The following is a 21,662-nucleotide window of genomic DNA, read 5'->3' as shown; positions in this document are numbered from 1 at the left end:
CATGTGAGATCTGATGTCTTCAGTTAGGACATGCTGGTCTTTTCTGTCCTTTCCTGTCGGTGCTGTCCAGTTCACTCTGCAAAGGGCATTTAGATGGCTTTGGCCTGGGGGTCAGGGTTGACAGGGACGTTTGCTATGGCTCGGGGGATTGCTGTGCAGCGCACAAGGATTGGAGCTGGGCCCCTGAGAGCCACCCAGGGAGCAGGGGAACAGCCTTCCAGGTGCTCCCTGTCCAGCCAGCTGGTGCAGGCTCTCCTGGGATCACCCTGACAAGTGGTGGTGGTGGTGGGGTCAATGCCCCAGTGGAAAGGATAATTGCTAAGGGGGGGCAGTGGAGGAACTGTCAGGCAATCTTGGGCAGGAGGTGTTGTGTCTTCTGCTATTTCCTGGCACCCCGACAATTGCGAGGCATCATGGTCTGGGGCTCCTGTCCCTGGCAGCTGCTAGCTGCTAGCAGCAGCCGCTCTTGGCCCCTCATGGCCGCTTTACCCTGGGTTGGTGCCAGTATATTTTAGCCCCTCCTCACGCTGCTCTGGGAGATTCTTCTCAGCATTTCCCCTCATCCCTCGCCTGCGGCTGATCTGTGGTACTGAGCTGAGAGAGAGAAGGTGGCGAGTTGTTGGTAGCGATCCCAGAGTGGAGAGAATAGGGCAGTGTTCCTGGGGAGAGCCCTCTGCCTGGGCGCTGAGCCTGATGAGTCATGAGCTTTGTGGGGCTTCAGAAGGCTGGTGGAACTTCCGGGTGGTGGTGGGGACACCACCAGCAGATGGCAGGTCTCCAGGACTACATGGGCGTGTGTCCCCGCCAGCTCTCAGAGGAAGTCACGTATTAATTGTTGGTTGCTTCAGGAGTATATAAAAGGAGCTGGAAGGTTGGGTGCCTGAGGGATATTTCCATTTGTTCTCTGTGTCTTTGTTTTTAGCTAGATCCTTGGTGTGTCGCCTGTAGTTCTCACACTGTTTTAGAGAGGCTGGCCATTGTGGCCAGACCAGGGGCCCTTTGGACAGTTCTCTTTAATCACACCCGTCCTGGCCTCCTGCAGTAGTGAGCGGCCACCGTGGAAGGACAGGGGCAGGGTTGTCTGGTTGTGCCATCTGTGCCCCTCGCCTCTTGGGGCAGCTCATCATGGGCTCTTCTTGGGGAAGCACTGATACTGTGTGGTGGATGCCTGAAGCTCTTCTCAGCTGGGGTGGGCTTGGATTTGGTCAACTCTCCTCCTCCTCCTCCTCCTCCTCCTCCACCACCACCGCCACCTGTTTCCAATCCCTCAGAGGATGCTTGTGGAGAATGAGAAAACTTCCAGTTAGGCATCCAGGTACCTGAGTCAAACCGGAATGAGGTGGCCACTGAGCAGTTGACCTTCATGGTGTGTCCAGGCCCCTACCTCAGCCCTGGGCCTCAGATCTTCATGGGTACAGGTTGCATACTGATCAGGGTGCTGACCTCTGGGGGCCCATGTGTGCTGATTTCTGGCAGGAAGTGGCAGGACTGGTAAATGAAGGCCCCAGGCCTCTCGGTTTGTTGGATCCTGCCTCTGCTGTGTTCTTTGACCTAGTTAGGTGGATGTACCCCTGCTACCAGGCACTGGACACTGTTCAGCTGTGGTTATTGTGGATCCCAGGGAGGGTGCCCTGTAGACCTCTGCTTCCCATTCCCCGGTGCTAGGGACAGCCACAGAGGATTCTGCAGCCTTAGTCACGCTTCCCATTTCCTAGACAACGCTGCCTCCTTGGCCATCTGTTGACCTCTCCATCCCCCTGCATCTTCCATATGCAGAATTTCTGGGGATTGGTCTGAACTGCTTTCTTGGGATTCCCTCTGTATGTGTGCAGTTGTGCCCGCCCATGGTGATAGAGAAGGTGGCCCCACATCCTTCAAGGTTCAGCTCACCTGCCACAGCCTCTGAGCAGATCAGCCAGCCCTTGTGACCTCACCACCCTTGAGTCATTCTGGAGGAACCTCTGTTTGCTTTTGCTTCGATGATCCATGACCCACTGTGGCAGCCTTGGAGGGCCCCCTCTTTCCCTGGGGTGTGTTGAGTGTGGGGAACACTGGTTCTGGGTGTGAATGAATGAAGGTGATGTGGCATGGTGTGTCCAGGGTCTCTCATAGCAGAGCCTGGTGAGGTGAGAGCCTAAGTGAATTTCTGTGGTTGAAAGGGAATGGGGGCAGAGGAGAGCAGGCCACTGTCCTGGAGACACTGGAGCAAGTGGAGGAGACAGAGGTTGCAAAGCAGGAGGTGCCCAGAGGCTGTCTGGATGGGGCTGAGAAGGAAAGGCCTACCATGCCCTAGGGGAGCGGGATGGCAATGAGGGCCAGGATGCCAGGGCGGAGGGAGCCATGCTGGCTGCCTCATGACTTCCGCGGACGTGACTAGTCCATCTGCCTGCCCCAGTGTGTCCACTGCTGTGGGTCTTATCTCATTTTCTCATTTGACCCTCCATGGTGGGTCATTTTGTGTCTGCTCAGCCAGCCATAGGCATTCTGAGTCCTTACCTCCCGCGGGATATGCCAGTGTCCAAGGGGTGCACAGGCAAGAGGCCCTGCCCTCCAGAAGCACAGCAGGCACAGCATCCCATGCTGGGTGGACAGTGGTGAGGAGCCTGCCTCCATTTCCATTCCTCAGTGCAGGTAAGAGCAGGGTTCCCAGAGGAATGGAGAACTTTCTCAGTCAGAATCAAGGAACTCAGGGTCCTGCATGCATCCCAGGGAGCGCAGTGGCTTTGCCCACGGTTGGTGTGGACTTTCCAGAGTCTTCCTGCTTCTGTAAGGATGGAGAGAGTGGTTGCCATAGGGATTCCTGGTTACTGCAGGTGCTGTGTGGCTTTGGCAAGATGCTGAGGGAGGGCAGGGTAGGAAGATGTCAGGCCAGGAATTAGGTGGGGCCCACAGGGAAGTGTTAGACTTCGTTAGGGGTACACAATTGAATGGGGCCTCAGTATCAGAGCTTGCTTGTTCTCTGCTAGTCCTCCTGGTTTTAGAGAAAGGCTGCCCACCAGTGCTCTACCCAAGCCCTTGAGTGGAATAAGTCTTGTATATGCCCTCACCAGTCTGTGCTCTCGCCTGCAGTTCCCAGCCATGAAGACTGTTAGTCCCCCACCCCCTGTCACCCTCCTCTCTCCTGACAGCCCACTCCCTGTCCTCAGATGCCTCCCCTTCTGACCGGGGCCTCTCCAGTGGTTCTTGAGCTAGTTATGATGTGGCCTCACCTGTTACATAGCCCATGTTCAGGTTTTTCAGGCCGAAGCCCCCTCCCAACTGCCAGCCCTCATGGCCCTGGGGGTGCTGGATGCTTATTACTGAGTGCTTTCCCTTTCATGCTTGGGACTGGTGGAAGGAACTGGACTCTGAGCCTTGGGAGTGGTGCCTGTTCTGGTGAGGAACTGTCCCCAAGGTGCCCAGAGGTGACCCTGCCACTCCAGACAGCTTCTCTTCTCCTTTTCACAGTTGAGGAAGCTGGAGCTCACTGGTTCAGTGGCTTTTTCTTTGGAGTTGCTCTAAGGCACAGTGGTGCTAGCGCAGCACTTGATTTGTCATCAGCCCCAGCAGGAAACCTTCCTTGACCTTGCCCTGCTCATCTGAGGCCTGGTGAGATGACCCAAGGTCCTCCTCTTACCTCCTGGACTGCAGTGATAACAAATGACACACAGCCACAGGCCTCTGAACAGCATCTGGCATCAGCACACAGGTTTCATCCGTAGACCTGAGCAGTCCCAGGCCGGTGCCTTCCTCGTGCCACACAGGGCGTGTGCGTGCTTGCTTTCCCTGATTCCTGTTGGCATCGACGAAGCTAGGCCTTCTCAGCTGCTCATGCCTGCTGCCCGGGGAGATTGTACCTCTTTGCCCATGGCTGAAGGCCCCAGGCTCACTCTTCAGAGAGAAGGGCTGGCTTCACAGGGTACGTGACCTGTGCTGGTCTTATCACCTGCTGCCCTGAGGGTCAGAGCAGCTGTTCAGAGCCATAGAGTGCATTAGAGTCTGCAGAATAGCATCGTCCCATCATGAGTCTTAGAGATTCGCCAGCATCACAGCTGGAGCTGGGTTGATGTATGTCCTCCAGGATGTGGCTAATTGGAAGGTATTCAAGGGTATCAAGCTGCCTCCCAGTGCGTGTGGCTGATCCCCGGGGACTTCTTCCCCTTGCCGGTGGGGTTCAGATGTGGTTAGGTCTCAAATCCTCTGACTTGGCTTTGTCACTGGGATCTCTCCCAAACAAGCAAAGAAGGGTTTCACATTGCCTGTCTTCAGACACATGGGCGTGATAAAGTGACAGTGAGGTCCTACAGGGAGGCCTACACAACCTGACATCTTTGTAAATGATTCTGAGTACTGAACTCTTCTTTTTCATGGAATGTTAAAAAAATGTTTTTTTGGTAATACTCTTTCATCATCAATATTATATTAAGTTCTAGGTTGGAAATTGTCTCAAGGGATGCTGTTTTTGGACTGAGGAGAAATGAATATAGAAAGAATAAGACTTCAGGCTTAAAAAAGAAGCCATGCAGACTTTGTAGAAATTTGACTCAAGTTTTCCTACTTTATTGTCGCAGAGGATGGACACAGAGTATTTTGGGCTTGGAGAATTCTTAGCCACTTACAGTGGGGGCTGCCAGTTGCCATTCTGGGAGGAGGATGGAGATAAAGGAAACATTTGACGCAGGGATATGTTTTTCCCTGTCAGCACAAAAAATATCCTGGGCCTCAGGCCAGGGCGGAGGAGAGGGAGAAGGTTAGGGTAGAGAAGTGGGATCTTTTGGGGTTGAGCAGCTGTTTTACCACCAGCTTGTAGCAGCCCTGCAGTCTTGGCATGGACCGTGATCCGCATTTAAAGTCAAGGCCCTGGGCTGCAGACAGGGAAGATGATGGCCCTGGTTTACACAGTGGGTCAGGGGCCTGGCACTTTCTTCAAAGCACTGTGATTTTAAAAGTTTTTGTCCCAGACTCATGTTCAGCTGCCATGGATTACGTGTTTCCATATTGTAGAGGGAAGGTCCTGGCTGCTCATGTGTGTTGGCTTATTTAACCGAGTGGTCTCTTTAGAGGGAACCGAGAGCCCTCAGCTCCCCTGTGATGGTCCTCAGGGGCTTCCCTCCACCTTGGAGCACCAGCTTCTGTTGTGCCCTGGCAGGCTCTGCACAGCCCACCCTGGTCTCCCTGATGCTGCTTAGACCGGCACCCACTGCCCTTGCTCTCCTCTTTGCTCAGAACCGTCTGCTCAGATCTCTCTGGTTCCTTCTCATTTAGATCTCAACTGAGATGTTGCTTCCTTGGTGAGGTCTCGAGTGTACCAGGGCTGCTGTCACAAAGTGCCACAAAGTACCTTCAACAGCGGACATGCATTTATTGTCTTGCAGTTCTGGAGAACGGAAGTGTGAGGTTGAGATGTGGGCAGTGCTGCTTCCTTCTGAGGTTACAAGGAAGAATTTGTTTCAGGCCTGTCCCTGCCCTGCCGGTGCTTTGCTGATGATCTTTGGCCTTCCAGGATTTGTGGATGCGTCACCCTGATTTCCGCCTTCACCTTCATGGTGTTCTCCCTGTGTGTCCTCAGTGTCCAGATGTCCCTTTTTAGCAAGCATACCAGTCATGTTGGATTAAGGGCCACCTTACTCGAATGTGACCATGACTTTACTACAGTGGGCACTACATCAGTCACAAAAGTTACCAAATAGGTGAACAGAGGAACAAAAACAGCCCTAGGAAAGAGAGAGCTCAGTCTGGAGAAAACCTGAACAGAATAAAGAGCAGCTTTTGTGGGTGATTTGTGAAGCAGCAGCACTTCCTCTTACTTGAATCCTAGATAAAGGGTGGAAGCAGGCAGGGCTGCTGTCGCTGTGTGTGTGATGTTTTCAGAACTGTCAAGCGGGACCTGCTGCCTCCTGTTCTGTGCCTTTTCCAGCCTGCTGTGCTGGGCACACACACTCCCCCAGGGCTCGAACAGAGCCCTTCATCACCCTCGCTCACCACATCTGCAGAGCCAGCGCGTGGTTTGTATGAGGCTTGGGTGGGAGGTGCAGAGAGCATCAGGCAGCTCCAGTGTGCTTTCTGGGAGGGCAGCTGTGAGCCAGGCCTTGGGAAGTCCCCATGGGGATGCAAGGAGACAGGCAGCCCAGTGGCTACTTCTGAGTTCTCCTGGCTGGAGCTCTGAGAGAAGTCCACACCTTGCCACGGCTCACTCCCCAGTTGTGCTGTTCAGATGTGCTGAGGAAGCCAATATCTAGGGCATTGGCAGTTGTTCCATCTGCTGCCCTCTCTTTGCTGTCTTGGGTTTGGGAGAGTCCTTGTCTGGTGGCTGTCTGATCCTTATGTTTGACCCTGGATGGACACCCAAAGGCAGGGTTCCTCCGGATGTTCTTGTCCTCTTAGGGGGACAAGATGAGGCCTAGGAAGTTGTGTCAGTGATCAGGGGCTGGCCCCTTTCCTTGCCTCTTTTGTGGTTGCTGTGGGGGCTGTGGCACCTTTAGTCCCTGGGAATTGTGGCCTGCTAGCTGCTGGAAAGCCACTGTGCTTCTCCAGTGCCCCATGAGCCATATATTCTGCACAAGGGACAAGTTCAAGGACTGGAACTGGGCAGGCTCCAGTGTCCTTACTTGCTCTTTGCTCTAGAGACTCCGAGTTTTCTTCTCTGCCAGCTCATGACTATCTGCAACTTATTCCTGAGGCCACTTGGGACTTGGAGGATTCATCGACTGGGCACTTCTCCAGTGGTACCCCTTGGAGCACCCCCCACCACTAGCCTAGAAGCGGGATTCCGGCCTGGCTGGTGGTGAGGAGAGCAGGGTACTGAAGACCAGTGAGGAGGTGACAGGAGAGAAGGAAGTGGGTGAGAATTTGTGCTCAGAGAGTATTTGGGCCTGCCCTTTCCTAGCAGTGACCTTTTGTGAGTTACTAAATCTCTGTCAGTCCACATTTCCTCAATGCAAGATGGGGAAAACATTTGCTTGGAGAGGTGGCTGTGTAAGCGTAAGGGACATATTGAATGGATAAGTGGGTGGGTGGAAGATATGAGTCTCTAGCCTCAGGGAACTAGTTCAGTTCAGTGCAAGCTGGCTGGCCCATGGCACAGCTGGACACCTTGCCAGACCACCCAGACCATAGGAAGGAACAAGACATAGTTTTCACCTTGTGAGGGTGCAGAGGTACAGGCTGAGGAGGATTCTGTAGCTCACCAGTGGGGCGAACCCAGCCAGGCCAGGCTGCTTCAATCCCGACAGGCATCCAGAAGGTCTCCTGAGCCTGAAAGACACTTCCTGTTTGACATTCAGGGTGGAGGCTCCCCCAAGACTGTGGCTGAGAAGGCACTGGAGGGATAGAGAGCAGAGAGCCTGCCCTGCAGTCCTCTACAGTTTCCGGTCCTGGAGACCAGAGTCCCACGGTCACCATAGGCATGGGGTCCCAGTGAGACTCTTGCTTTGCAAGTCCTAGCGAGGGTTAAATGATGTAACTCACGTGAAGTGCCTGGAGCTGGGCCTGGTATACAGCAGGTGCCCAGTGTATGTCACATACTGGCTGGATTGAACCCGGGCCTTTCTGACCCTAAATGTGTGCTTGTCCTATATTCTGTTCACTTGGTAATTTGGAAATCTCAAGACATTTCACCAGCATGAGAAGCCTCTCTTCCCCCCAGGCCTACAGGCTCCTGTTTCTCATCCCCTGCTGCTCTTACTGGTTCCATGGTGGTGCCCTGAGATCGCCTGTGCACATACAGGAGATGCCTACGTGAGCCCTTGCTTCATAGCACCCCGCAGTTGGGGCCCTGCTCCTTCTCTGAGATCACTTCTCAAGCTTTTTGTTGGTGGTCTAGTGTTCCACCGTGTGGATTACCATGAGTAATTCAACCTGCCCCCTCTTGATGGGCTTGGTTTATTAGTTTTTGGTAACTACAAAGAGTGCCCCATGTGTTGGCCACATGTGTAGGTCAGGGTGGACTGACCCACAGTCCAGGAGCTAATTGTGCTTGTGATACTCCTATACTATTGTGCTTTCTGACACACACTTAAAGGTCTGGTTCCTCCTGCGGAGGTTTCAGAATTGCCCCCTTCTTCTAGAGCTGTGGACAAAGCTGCTTGAGAAATCCTGTGAGTCCAAAGTGGAGAGCAGAGGCTGCAGCCTCTGGCTCTGGCAGGTGGGCCACTCAGACCATATTTTAGGCCATATTGTAGTTGCCTGTCATTTTAGGGGAAGGTGCCTGGCCAACTGTGCTCCCAGCCCTTCTTCTACCTGAAGAAAGCAGAGTGCATAGGAGATAGAGACCTGGGTATATGGGTGGCAGGCCAATGTCCATGCTTCCTGGTTATACAAGCTCAGCTCAGTGGTTTTGCCTCCTGACCTCATCTGTAAATGGTCACCATGAGTAGACTGCTTAGTTCCACATCTGGTGGGTGCAGGGGTCCTGGTGGTTGGGGGAATTGTTAGGAATGTGCTAGTGCAGAGCCACACAAGGCTAGAGAGGGCTCAGTTTTAGCTGGAGACAGTCTACTCTCCATGATCGGGGGAGAGGGCTGTAGGAAGGGCATGTCTTTACCCTCTTTTTGCAGGTGAGGAAACATTCCCTGGGCTGGGCCATTCTCTCCCCAGGTCTGCGCAGTGGGACACTCAGCTCTGCCTTCTGCCCCTGTGATACCCTTCTGCCTGGGAGCAGGCCTCTGAGCTTGGGTGGCTCAGGAAGAAGAGCTGGCAAATCACAGAGAAGGGAGTGCTGGGGGCAAGAGGACCCTGCGATCTCCTCCCCAGGCTGGGCAACAGGAGATCTCACCACCTCCTCTCCACACAGACACAATACAATCAGACTTTGTTGTGTGGCCTATGTCTCCCCTCTGTGTGGCTCCAGATCTACCAGCCTCCCCTCCCCACTCTCCCCTCTTTTTTCTAGCCTGTGATTTGTGCTTTCCCCTTAGGACAAGAAGGGATGTGCCTAGCGACAGAGAGAGGGTTTAGTTCTCGTCCACTCTGTCTCAGCAGAGACACTGAGCAGTAATAAAGGTAAAGAAGCCTGCTTGGCCAAGGCGCACTGGATTAAGGGGCTCAGCAGGCAGACACTGAGAAGACTGTGGGCTGCTTTTCTATGTGCTGGGATATACCCGGATTCATGGTTTACTCTGTTCACAGTTTCTGCCTTCTGATCCTAATGGATTAGGCAACTAATTTTCCTTACAGAATAAATCCTTGTTTCATCTGAACATTAAACTTTAACTTGACCCTAGTTGGTCTGGGCACAGTGGCAAACACCTATAATCCTAGCACTTGAAAGGCTGAGGCAGGAGGATCACAATTTGAAGCCCAGACAGGTCTACATAGGAAGATCTTATCTCAAAAAACAAACCAGACCAAACAAAACCCAAACCCCATTCCCCATCCTTTCCACACTTGTTTCGACAAATGAAAGAAGAAAAACTTGGTGTTGGGTACCTATCTTTATCAGTGAGGACAGACGAGGCAACCTTGTATTCACCAGTGACCCAAGTCGGGGTAGCTTAGACCTGTAAGTTATCTCACACATGTGTACTGTCCACGGGGCCATCAGGGGCTGTGTCCATCATCTGCACTCAGAGCATGAGTGTCTGTCTGGGAGGTAGCTGGGCTGGTGCCAGGGGAAAAGAGAGCCCAGAGGCCCTCAAATCTGTCATTAGGGGTCTGCCCAGGAAGTGACGGGGCCACTTTCTCCCACAGGTCACTGGCCAGATCTGGTCCCACCTGCTTACCAGAGAACCAGGAAGTACAGCACTGCCTTGTGGCCAGGAAAGGGGCTCCTGTCTGCACAGTCCTCCCATTGTCACGTTCCTTGTTTCCTCTCCAGTGTTTTTCATGACAAACACTGTGTCGTGTGACTGAAATATAAGCACACACCCCTGTTTTCCCCGAGACCTCTTGACTTCATCTCAGTGTCTTTTAATAAGCCCCCACAATGGCTATGCCATCACCATGCTGCCTGCTCTGTTCTGGGTCTTTGTTCTTTCCATATGGCCTCTGTGGTCCAGAAGTGGCATTTGGGTGCACACCCTTTCCTTAGTCCAGCTTCCCAGGAGTAGGCTCTGTGTCAGAGGAGATAGGTGTGTTTATCCTTTCATCTGCCCTCGAACCTGCTCTCCAGCACCGGGCACAGCCAAAACTTCCTTAACTCCTGAGAACATGGGGTCATTCCTGTTCTTAAGGGGTCATGCTTGCTGGGTGGCTCTGTGGCCCTTTGAAATAAGATTGGCTCACAAACCACTGTTATCATCAGGCCGTTGAGTCACCTTGGCCCTTGATCTTCTTGGGTGAATAGCTGTCCACTTTTCTGCCTTGGCCAAGTTGCTTTTGGCTTCCTGTTACCCTAGTAATTGGAAAGCAGTTACTGAGAAACTGGGGAAGGTTACTCTTCTTCCCTGGTTTGGGGTGCTGTCCTTGGTGCAGCCTTCTGGTCTTAGTGGCCAGGTGCAGGTCTTCTCCTCCTGACCTCACTGAGGAACACATGGAACTCCTATGGGAGTGAACTGTGTGTGCAGAAAACCCCCGTCTCCTCCCTGAGCTTGCTTTGGGATGAAGTCCTGGAAAGATGCACCTTGGCACTGACTCTGCAGAGGTCTCACTCTGTTCTGAGTTTTTCAGTGCAGGGCCCAGACCCATCCTCTCCTTCTTGAGGTCTGTCTGCATGTGCCTTTGAGGCTGTAAACTTAGGCGTGGCAGTTCTGTCCTGGATCCTTGGACTTTTGGAGGGCAAGAAGCGTATACCAGGCCTACACCTTGTCACCGTTTCATACGGGTCATTTGTTTTACCCTTGGCCGAGGCAAAACTTGACGAGGTGGCTTCTATTTGAAGCCACAGCTGAAAACACTCCATACCACAGGATGCATCAGAGACGAAGGGGACAAAGAGAAACCCCAGGCACCTGGGATGCTCCTCAGTGTGGAGGGTAATGGTCTGGCCTTGGCAAGAAAGAAAACTGGGTTTCCCACTCTGCTGCTTCTATAGCTTTTGGGCTGTTCAAGAAACTGGATCTCCATGGTACTGTAACTCCACACCCTCGGGTATGTCACTAGCCCCCATGACTCTGGTTCCTCAAATGTGCCCCATGGAGTCAGTGTTCGTTAGCATAGTGTGTAGCCTAAAATAAGCACTTCATAAAGACTGGTCCTTATCACTAGGGACAGCAAGTTGTGGTGTGGCAGTGTGTACTTGGAGGGTTCTTATGTTAGCCAGTAGAAGTGACTGAGGCTTTGCAGATTCATCTTTTGGCCTGTGTTGGGCTGTCATTGGCATAACACCAGGGAGCCTCCCTCGTCAGTAGGAATGTGAATAGCAAGGAGAAGGAAATACCACAGCGGATAGAGTATGAGGTACTGATAATAATGCACCTGAAACTGTGAGACCTCCTGCCCTCATTTAACCACTGTGCCCCTCTCACGGGCTCTGCCTCAGATAGCCGTGAGAAATGTAGGAGCCCCTGCATGCAAAGGCTCAGAGCAGAGCCTTGCACAGAGTAAGTGTGCAGGAGCTGTGGGCCAGAGCTCTGTTGGTGAGGCTTTGTGCTTCAGAGATGAAGTCAAGGTTTCGAGAAGATGTTGGTCCTGCAGGCATCCTCACCTGACTCCTAGTCATAGCTATGTGAGCCTCAGCCATGGCAGCCTGTGTAGGCTGTCCAGGAAGCTGTAGGTATTTCGCAGCAGCCTTGCGCTGCTTTGATCCTGTGATGCCACGAGTGTGGTGGTGAGGGACACCAAAGCCAGAGGTGATGAGCAGCCAAGCATGCGGGTGCAAGGCATTTGCCTCAGTCCTGCAGAAACAGTGGGTTAAAGAAGTGGCTGTGTATTTGGGAGCCTGGGGATATAGGTGAGACAAGGGAGCCACAAGTGCTTCCATCTGGGATGGGATGAGTAGGGAAGTGTGAAAAAGGATTGAACTTTTCCTCTCAGAAGCAAACAGCCCTGTGAGGTGTAGGGAGGAGTCACTCGTGTCCTCATTTTGTGAATGGAGGAACTGGTGTGGAGTGGTTAATGACCTTCCCCAGTTGATGCTCAGTGGGGCTAGGTGGTTCCCAGGCCTGGCTTGCACATGGCCCTCCCTAGTTCCAGGTGCAGGGGACAGGGCATAGTGTTGGCCGGGCTCACCTTGTTTACTGGGGTGGGCACTATTGGGTTAATCCTTTTGGAAGCCAGCGGTCACTCTTGGGCCACTGGAGTTTGCCGGCTTTTGTCCCATCTCCTCCCAGCACCCCTCTCCCCCAAGCCTTGCTGCCTTTGTGACTAAGGAAACACTGGCCCCTTGTTCTCTCCCAATTCTGAACCTTGCATGCTGCACAGAGCAGTGTCTAGCATTTGCCTCACAGGATGGCGTGACTTGGAAACGGAGTGAGTGCCCACAGCCCTTCTCTGGCCCCAGCGGGTGGCCCTTTCATCAAGACACCCTCACTCCTTGCTGAGAGGGACAAATCGGATCCCTTCTTCAGCAGAGAACAAGGCGTCCCTGGAAATGTTCTCTTTTCTGGGGGCAGAGTGTGGTCAGAAACACAGAATGACAAACTTGTGTTGAGTTTGCTTTTTCCCAGGCGCCCATTCCTACCAAGTCTGGAGGCCTCTGCAGTGTCCCTTCTTCTGGAGCGTCCTCTCCCTAGAGCCCCCTCCCCTGCAGCCAAGCCTGCTGTCCCATGATGCACTGTCTACCCACATGGAGGCCCGGTTGCCTCCTTTCCAGCCAATGAGGAGCCTGAGGCTCCGGTGAGGTGTTTTCAGGGGAACAGAGTCTTTCATAGTGAGGTGTCATGTTTGGCCATTTGGGAAAATGAGATGCTTGAAGAGCTTTTATTTAGAGCCACAGTGACCCCACTTATGGCCTGCAAAGATGCTGGATGAGACGGCAGCTGGATAGTGGCTAGGCCTGGTGCATGTCCCAAGTTACTGTTCTCGTGAAAGGGTTTTACTGGCATAAAAATGCTTGGAAAATACACAGAGAAAAATGGCTGGCTTCCAGATCTCAACTGTTTACCTTCAGCAGAGTGCCCAGGAGCACACACAGAGATTATTTTCCAAACAGCCTACGGTTGTCAGGTCCACATGCCTTAGGCTGATACCAGAGGTGTCCCTCTGCCCACCTCCTGCCCAAATTCTCAGGACTTCTGACTCCTCCCTGGTTGATTTCTTTTCTTTTGGCAGGTGATGGAACTGCTGAGCTAAATTCCCAGCCTCTCTTTTGACTTTTTGAGACAGGGTTTCACTATATATTTCAGATCGGCTTTGAACTCACTGCGTATCCCAGGCTGGCTTGAGTTCATGGTGATCCTCTTGCCTCGGCCTCTTGAGGCTGTGCCACCACACCTCTCAGGCTGATTTCTGTCTCTGATGCTACACACAGACCCAGGAGGTTGTCTTTGGGGATGTGGGTGACAGATGTGGTTGTGCCAGCCCTGTGGTTTGTGCCCAGTGTCACTGTATTTGTAGCTGTCTTGGCCTGAAAATATTGGCCTCCTATTACATGTGTGCCTGTCATAGTGGAGTACAGCAGGAAGGGTTGGCACCTAAGAGTCCCCTCTCTTCTCTACCTCTTCTCACTGACTTCTCTGCCTTCCTTCAGATTCTGCTTTTTTTTGGAGAAGAGGGGTTGGGTCAGGACACACTGTAATATGAAGTCAGCAGATTGAGACAGAAAGGCCCTTGAAGTTTTCCCTTTTCACTGGAGGAGAAACTGAGACCAGAGGAATGGCAAACCCAGGCCAGCTGGCAGCTCAGCAGAAGCTGACACAGGGGCTTTGCTGCTTGGTGTCTGTCCACATCCCGTTGCTTGGTTTGATTGATTTTTTTTTTTTTTTCATCTTGGGTGGTTGGTGTCTTGGTCTGGGAAGGGAGAAGGTTGTCCCTAGCTCCTGGGCTCACTGTGAGGGTGAACGTGCACTTGTCTCAAGAAGACACGTGGGACATGCCCCTTGCCCTCACCCAGAAGGTGCAGTCAGTGCCTCAGTCATCTGGGTCTTGCTGTTTTGTTTTGTATTGTACACAGGCTCATCACCATGGGGAGACAAACATACTCTTCCATCTCATTGTGAGGTCTCTGGCCTTATTTTTTCCCCCTTAAAAAGGGGAGATCCCTTAACATTTTGCTGGGTGAACAACAAAGGAGAGGAGTTAAGAAGCTCAGCAGGAAAGGACTGGTACATTCTGAAAAGAGTTAAAATAAGCTACGTGTACCAAGGTATGGGTGGGACCTGAGGAGTCCACAAGGAACAAAGTGCCCCAGAGTGAACAAGTGTGCTGAGCTGTTACTACTCCCAGGCCTGGGGGACAAGAGGACCAAAAATGTAACTGTAGCTATAGAGATAAGCTGTCTTGGGAGAGGGGCTGTGGTTGCTGCCAGAAAATTTAACAGGTGGCAGGGGCCAGGAGAGTGCGAGAAGCGTGAAGATGGCCAAATAAACACCCAACTGCTCCCTCCTTCCCATCTTCTGCTGGGGCCCTGGATATCCTGACTTGGCTGGTGGTTGTGGCTGTAGAACCCGGCCTCCCAGGGCACCGAGGGGGCACTGGGCCAGAGAAGGGATGTGGGTGGGTGGGCAGATTTGCATCCCGGCTCCTCTGTTTCCTCTTACCAAGGTCCCAGGTAGGTATTAAGTCTCTGTTCCCCACTTTTTCCATTGTAAAATCATTTCTCACAGTGGTTGGAAATAAAACAGAACAGGCACATGTAAACTGTGAGCACAATACCGGCTTGGGATGATCGTTTTTAGCTGTCATTTGACCATGGAGAGTGAGCTCTTGAGTCCGGAGAGAGGTGCAGTTGGGCAGAGATGAGGTAGGGTGGGGCTCTTGGCCTTCTCTGGTCTCTGCTGAGCCATGCAGGGGGTCAGCCGGGTGCCGGGCTGGCGCCATAGCCTCCGTGGGCCAGGCTTTGCAGGTGGTAGTGACCGTGTGCTGGCGGCAGACATCTGGTCCTTCAGGAAGTGCGGTGTCAGGCTGCCCTCGCTGCTGGCAGGTGTTCCTGGCTTGGGATCAGGTGATTCCGACTATCAGCCAGCAGCTCTGGCTCCCCTGGGGACTGATCTCTCCAAGCCCAGGTTCTTGAAAAAATAAACACACTCCCTTGTGGAGCAGCTTGAGCAGTACTACCCTGATTGCGGGCAGCTTGTTCTCCTCTGCAGCTCACCAGGAGCCCACATCTCAGACCAGTGCAAGTCTGGCTGGGTCCTCGAGCCAGCAGCTCTTTCATTTTCCAGGACTACAGTTTTGTTGAGACTTTCTGTGGTTACTTGGAAAGAGTATTCACTCAGATTCACTTCATTCTGTTTAGGCTGTGTGACTTTAGTCATTTTACTTAATATTTCTGAGCCGTTTCCCCAAGTTGTTGGGCAGATGAGACGTATTTAATAAATGCTTTTTCTATACCACTGTTTTAGAGCATTGCTTGCTTGTGTAGGTGTTTTCTGCCCCTGAGTGGCATAGGTTACGGGGACCAGAAGTGCAAATCAAGGAGTTGGTGAGAGATTCAAGCAATGGGGCTTTTGGGCTGTTCCTGTCAGTCCTGCCCACATTTTGCACAAAGTTGGTGAGGGGATTCAGTTTTGCACTTGGAGCAGAGGGACCCTGAGGGCCCTGTCTTGCCTCAGTGGAGAGCCTGGTATGCTTCTTCCTCTCGGTGTCTGTGCAGGCATGAGCATCCTTGGGGGCTCAGGGCAGTCAGTAAAAGGGGAAGCAGATGCAGGTACTAAAGTTGTCGCCCTCATCTTTGTTCCCACCTCACAGCTGAACCTCAGCCGGCCAATTGAGGAGCAGGGGCCTCTGGACGTCATCATCCACAAGCTGACTGATGTCATCCTCGAAGCTGACCAGAATGACAGCCAGTCCCTTGAGCTGGTGCACAGGTTCCAGGTGAGTGAAGATGGGCAGAGTGCAGGCCTGGGAATTGCTGTAAGCTACAGACCAAGCTGTAGTGGCTTACTCAACCTGTCATCCACAGAAGTGGTTCTGCCACTGGCAGGACATGGCTTCCTGGCAGGTGCTTCTCTGCAAGTGAGGCCTTGGTCTCACAGGACAGGCACCCAGGGTATATACACCCCTGCCACCCAGGCCGTGATGATGTGGGCTCCACATCCTTGGCATGGGTGCTCAGCCCTGACAGTGGCTCTGTCTTCAGATTGACGTGGGGCCCTTGGGGAGCAGAGGGACCTCAAGGGCCTTGAACTAGGTTGTGCCTTGGTGAAGAGTCCTCCCTCTCTGCTCGTTGCCTTGACCCTGCAGGCTCCTTGTTGAGAATGGCTTGAGATGTTGTGTTGAGTCCCCTTGGCTCTTTCCTGCTCCCCACTTATTTTCTCAGCAACCTCCCTGGTCCTGACCCCACAGCGACTCACTGGCCACCTTGGAGCTTTCATGCTGGCCAGCTGTTACCACTGCCACTGGCCTACCCTGTGTGTTCCCTTCTGTGGACAAATGTGATTCTTCTGGGAATCAGCCCAGGGTCATGAAGGACAGTCATATTATCAGCAAAAATGCAACCAGAATAGTGACTATTCCCCCTCCTTCCTGGCAGGATGGGTGCCTGAGCTAACACATCTGCGTGATAACTGGGGACTTGGCATCCATTTCTCTCCATCAGGACAAAGGGGCTCTTGTTGCATAGTAGCTGTGCTGCCTACAGTGCTCTTCTTTCTCACGCAGTCAGAGCTGTAGGCCTTAGCCGTGCTCACTTCCCAGTGGCTCTCGCCTGCTTCCTTGGCCAGCTCTCTGCTGTAGAGTCTTGCTTGCCACCTGGGAGTGGCCTTTGACCGGTTGCAACTGCTCCTGGCTTCTGGTGACCTGATGGTGGCAGAGCTGGAGTGGGGTGGGGAAGTGCCCTATGTAGCTCATGTCCTCCAGTAGCCCAAAGGCCCTCCTACTTGCTGGGCTGTATCTTCTCATGGGGCTGAGGCCATGGGAAAGGCATGGGTATGGTTCTCTGCAACTTTGTAGAGCTTCAGCTTTCTTATTTTTAAAATGGGTGCTGCTCACAGGAAAATCTCCTGGCCTGTGGGGTGGAGCACATAGACAATGATATCGAGTGTTAACACCGTGCCTAGCCCCAGCAAGCTCCCTGGAGATCCCTATCACACTTGGCAAAGTCTAGCTGTGCACTGGGAGCTCTCCAGGCACCAGGGTTTGAGCACTGACAAACAGGAAACACTTGCCTTCTTGACTGACAGCTTGTTGGGCCCCTGTCCCATGGAAGGTCAGGCTGAGAAACACTCACCCCTGTGCTCGTTTAATCTGAGCAGCCTCTTGGGAAGGACGGGACTGCTTTGTTTTATAACCAGGAAACTGGGGGTCAGGAGTATGTGTAGGGTGTCCACAGGAACCTGGGAGAGCCAGGATTCAGTCTTGACTTTCTCAGTGGACCCACTGCACAATCCCTCAGGGTGGCTCCTCTGCCTGCTTGGGCCCCTCCCCTGTCACCAATATGGGTGCAGCCCCAGCTGCTGAACACTGAAGCAGTGCCCTTCCTCATCCCTGATGTGTCCACATATGCCTCACCTGGCCTTTTCCAGGAGGCCTCCACATGTCTGGTGCACCTGGTGATGTTCTTTGGGGAGCACAGTGGACCTGGGGAGCAGCAGAGGCCTTTGGGGCAGGGATTCCCGTGGAATAAATGGGGTGGTGGCCTCGTGAGGACCTGTTGAGCTGTTTGGGCAGGCTGGGCAATATGTAATGATGGCAGTCATTATTATAGCCGGAAACATTTGCAGAGCAGTAACGATGTACCAAGCCCTGCTGTAAAGTACTTTATAAATATTAACTCATATGCTTGTTGAGCAATAAAATTTTCTGATGTCCCCAGACAGGTGAAGAAACAGGTGTGTGTAGGAAGTTTGGGCAGCTTGCTCAGGACTCCCTAATTAGACAGTGGTGAGGTGGGTTTGAACCTGTGCTGGGTGAACCTCGCTATCCCTATCTGGCCCCCTAGAGAGGGAGGTTGACTCAGTCCAGGACTGACACCCACCCTGCACGACAGTTTGCTCGTCATTAAAATGAGATTCCAGTGGTAGTCAGGGCCATGTGTATACAGTGCCTTCCTGCTGCTGGGCTTCCAGTATGGCTTCCACAGCTCCTTCTGTTAGAACAACACCATCTTTCCATGAAGGTGTGGCCCCCAGCTAGCCCTGGTGCCCAGGAGTTATGGGACAGGTACCCTGTGTAGTGGAAGGCTGCCTGCCTGCCACTGGGTACATTTCCCAGGGAGGGTCTTGGCTGGGTCCCTGAGTCTGTCCCACCTAGGTCACATACCCATTTGGCTCCAGCTAGGGGTGGTGGCCTCAGGATAACCTTGTAGCCCCAGTATTTCTGGGATAAATTTTCATTGCAGTTGGTATTTCAGTAAGAAGCCAGATCTCTGATAAGGCCAGGAAGTTTCCTCCTTTGTTGAAGAGAACAATCCTTTGGGGAGAAGTGTGCCAGGCTTTCTAGAGGCCCCAGGAGGAGAGGAGTCAAGCAGTGGCTGACATGGGGGAAGGGACTTCATGGTGAGGGCATGGAAGAGCATCCCTGTGCCACCAGGCATGGTGTTGTCTATGCTCACGTGGTCATCTTCCTCTGCAGAGATAGAGGTGAAGTCTCAGAACCAGGCCACTTGGACTTTGAGGCTGACATTTGACCTGGGCCGTGCCCTTTGTCTTCAGATTCTTAATTTTTATCCTTGGTATATTAACAGGGAAGACATTAGTGTGGTTTGGGGACTGGGAGGGACAGGGAGGCAAATAAATTTCAGATGTGGGAAGCATAGCCCAGGGCTTGGTTTGCAAAGCAGCCCTTCCTGCATTTGTTGTGATTAGTAAAACAATTCAGACAGCCTGCCTCTGCTTGAAGGGTCTTCTCCAAGCAGTGTTCACACCTCTGGGAAGTATTTGGAGGCTGTATGTATGGAAAAAAGTGAGTTTCTGGGCTGTTCTTCAGAGCTCCAGAATGTTCCACAGCGGGATGCTTCCATAGACCTCTGATCCCCAGAGAGGGAACTCTTGAGCTGGGTGGCCATGCTTCCCTCTGACTCTCCAGCTGGACAGGTTGGAGGGTGTGGGCCTGGGGTGCTGTTGTTTTGTTTTTTTTTTCCTTTTGGATTAGCCTCGTAGTGGTTTGACTTGGGACACTCGGGATGATTTGGTTCATTTGAAGCCAGTGGCCTGGTGCCCCCCAGCTCTGCCTGAGATTTAGTTATCAGTGCACAGATGTGGGCCTGTGTGGGTGCGTGGTGCTGACCAGAAGCCCAGGGGCCTCCTGGCCCCTTGAACAGCTTTTTCAGGGGAGCAGTGGGCACCTCCTCCTTGCGGTTTTTCCCAGTGCTATGTCAGGTGGGAGGGATGGCCCTCCTCTGCTGCTGCCTCTTCAGGCCCTAGCATTGGCTTCGTGGGGTTATGGTGGTCTTGATCCAGAGGGATTTTCCCTGAATGAGATTAGAAGAAGGAGGCTGGAGTCTGTCTACACAGCTTCTTCCATTTGGATCAGCTGAAAAGCTATTAGTTTTCCCTAGTGTTCCTGGACCCCTCTCTGAATATGTTCTCCAAGGACAGCTTTCTGCACAGAGCTGAGCACCATCCACATGAGCTCCCCTCCAGGAGAGTGGGCCAGGGCACTGGGAAAAGCCCTCAGAGCCCAGAGAGATGAGTCAGGGAAACACAGCCCTCATCACAGTATCGACTGCTGTGTGCTTTCTCGTGTGGTGGAACTAAATGCCATGATTGTTAATGTGGCTCATGGGTCCGAGTGACCTGGTTGCCGCCTCTCTCACTGCACTGACCCTCCCGCAGCACCTGTTCATCCTGCTGTTGCTCACCCCAGTGCCTGTGCATTACAGGGCTTCAGCCCCTGTGGGAAGGACCTTCCCAAAGCATTTTCTGTGATCATCAGACATAGCTCTGGTCCTCTGCTCTCCTAACTTTGCTCCTTTTCTTCACATATTTGGAAGGTCCTAATTCCTTATCAGGACCTATAGTCTGCCCCTCCATGGGCAGGGTCGGGGGTGGATCTGCTCTCTGGTATTCCCATCATTGCCCTAGGTGTCTGTGTGCTTGTCATAGGTGTACACTGAGTGCTTGCCTTGTGCAGGGTACCCAGTGGGCAGGGTACCAGCTCTGGTGGGCAGCTGGGAGATGGAATGGGCAGCAAGGGTTTATAAGGCAGAAGGCACAGCCTCACAGGAAGCAGCAGGAATGGAAGGAGGTGTGGCAGGGCCAGATCCCAGGGCATTTTCATGCCAGCCTGTGGTGCTCGGAATTTCTCCTGCAGAGAGATCAGGGGGACAGGATGGTAGCAATAAGAGCAGGTCTGATTGGCAGCATGGCCCTTCGGGAGGGGATGGGAGTTGCCAAGACAAGGTGAACTCTGAGCAGGTGGGGGACACCAGTTAGTCATCAAGCTGGGCGTTTCCTGGATGAAGAGGGAGCTTGTGACTTGAGGGCCCAGTGGGACTCCTATCTGTCCTCAGCCCTAGGTGTCTTGTGGTCTTAAGCTCCTCCTCCCTCAGCTGTGACAGGGCAACACGGGTGTTCACTTGAATGAAACAGGTCAGAGAAGGGAATGCTTTACTTGTCCCCAAAGAGGCAGGGAGAGCACACTGGGCTTCATTGGCCCTTTATCAGTGACACCATTCAGTCACTCTCCAGTGGCCCCCAGCCAGGGGACAGGGAGCAGACGGGCTGGGCACAAGTAGGGAGGGTGTGGCCTGCCACTCCGGGGAACTGGGAATCGCAGGATCAGGTTCCTGTGGAGGCCCGTGGAGGGCAGGGCCTTCACAGCCTTCCTGCTGGCTGGTTGAGCGAGGCCAGGCTTCGATGCTGGGGCAAGCAGCTCCTGCCACCCTGAGCTGCCTGGTGTCTGACTCAAGCCTCAGCTTTGCTCAGCTATGTAGCTGTGCTAGATGCCCGGGACCCAGGATGCCTGAGCAGCCTGACAGGTCACCTTGGTAGGGGGACAAAAAGGCAGTGAAGTGACCCACAGTGACATAGACTATTATTCTGCACTGGCCCATCTGGCCCCACAGGGGACTGCAGGAGTAGGGGAAGTCGCACTTCTGCAGACAGGGGACAAGTACTGTACAGTTCCTTTTTCTTAAAAAAAATTAAAATATTTCCTAATGTTGTTAAGAGCATTGAACAAATGAATATGCATGATGCACTGATAGCCCCTGGAGTGGGTGCTGTGTGTGGGTGGGCGTGCATCTGTGTGCATGTGTGGAGGTGCTGGCTGCTCTACAGTAGCTGCTCTCATTACCACTCCACACAGGACTGACACAGGAGCACTTGGCCACACGGCTGACGTCACGGTTATTACATGGCAGGACCACTACTAGCAGCCTTATCTGTGGCTCTGGGGACTTGAGAGTAATCGGAATCAGTAAGGCAGTGGTGATGAATGTGCCTCAGTGAGGAGCATGCCTGAGAGGGCAGCCTGAGGGGCAGGGCAGTCAGGGATGGAGGGACTTGGCTGTCCTCGCTGGCTCCACCCCTTGCCAGCCAGCCCTCTTGGCTGCCTGCGGCATGAGGAACATGCTGGATGGCATGTGAGGTGTGAGACTTTGACATTGGGAGCCACCCTGTCCAGCTCCAGAGGCAGCTGTCTTGATTGTGGGCGTCACCCCTAAGGCCACAGCCCTGGGCCCCAGAGTGATTGCACACTGGGTGGAGCCCTGTTGTCAGCTTCAGGGGCAGCTGCAGGCATGGGGTCTGTGCTATGGGGGGGGGGGG

General features: G+C 53.2%; 1 protein-coding gene across 1 annotated transcript in view; it reads left to right on the top strand.

The window, feature by feature from the left end:
- The window catches only part of Itpk1 (inositol-tetrakisphosphate 1-kinase), a 146,415-nt gene that overhangs the window by 66,507 nt on the left and 58,246 nt on the right, over positions 1 to 21,662 (top strand). Inside the window, exon 4 of the mRNA XM_033766732.1 lies at positions 15,703 to 15,828. Within this exon, the coding sequence (XP_033622623.1) occupies positions 15,703 to 15,828 (126 nt within the window). The remainder of the gene's footprint in view (positions 1 to 15,702; positions 15,829 to 21,662) is intronic.

This window comes from Fukomys damarensis, unplaced genomic scaffold (genome assembly GCF_012274545.1).
Source record: "Fukomys damarensis isolate Sample0158 unplaced genomic scaffold, DMR_v1.0_HiC HiC_scaffold_21, whole genome shotgun sequence".
Lineage (NCBI taxonomy): Eukaryota > Metazoa > Chordata > Mammalia > Rodentia > Bathyergidae > Fukomys > Fukomys damarensis.
Note: the sequence above shows the minus strand (reverse complement) of the source record. Positions and strands in the feature narration are given on the sequence as shown.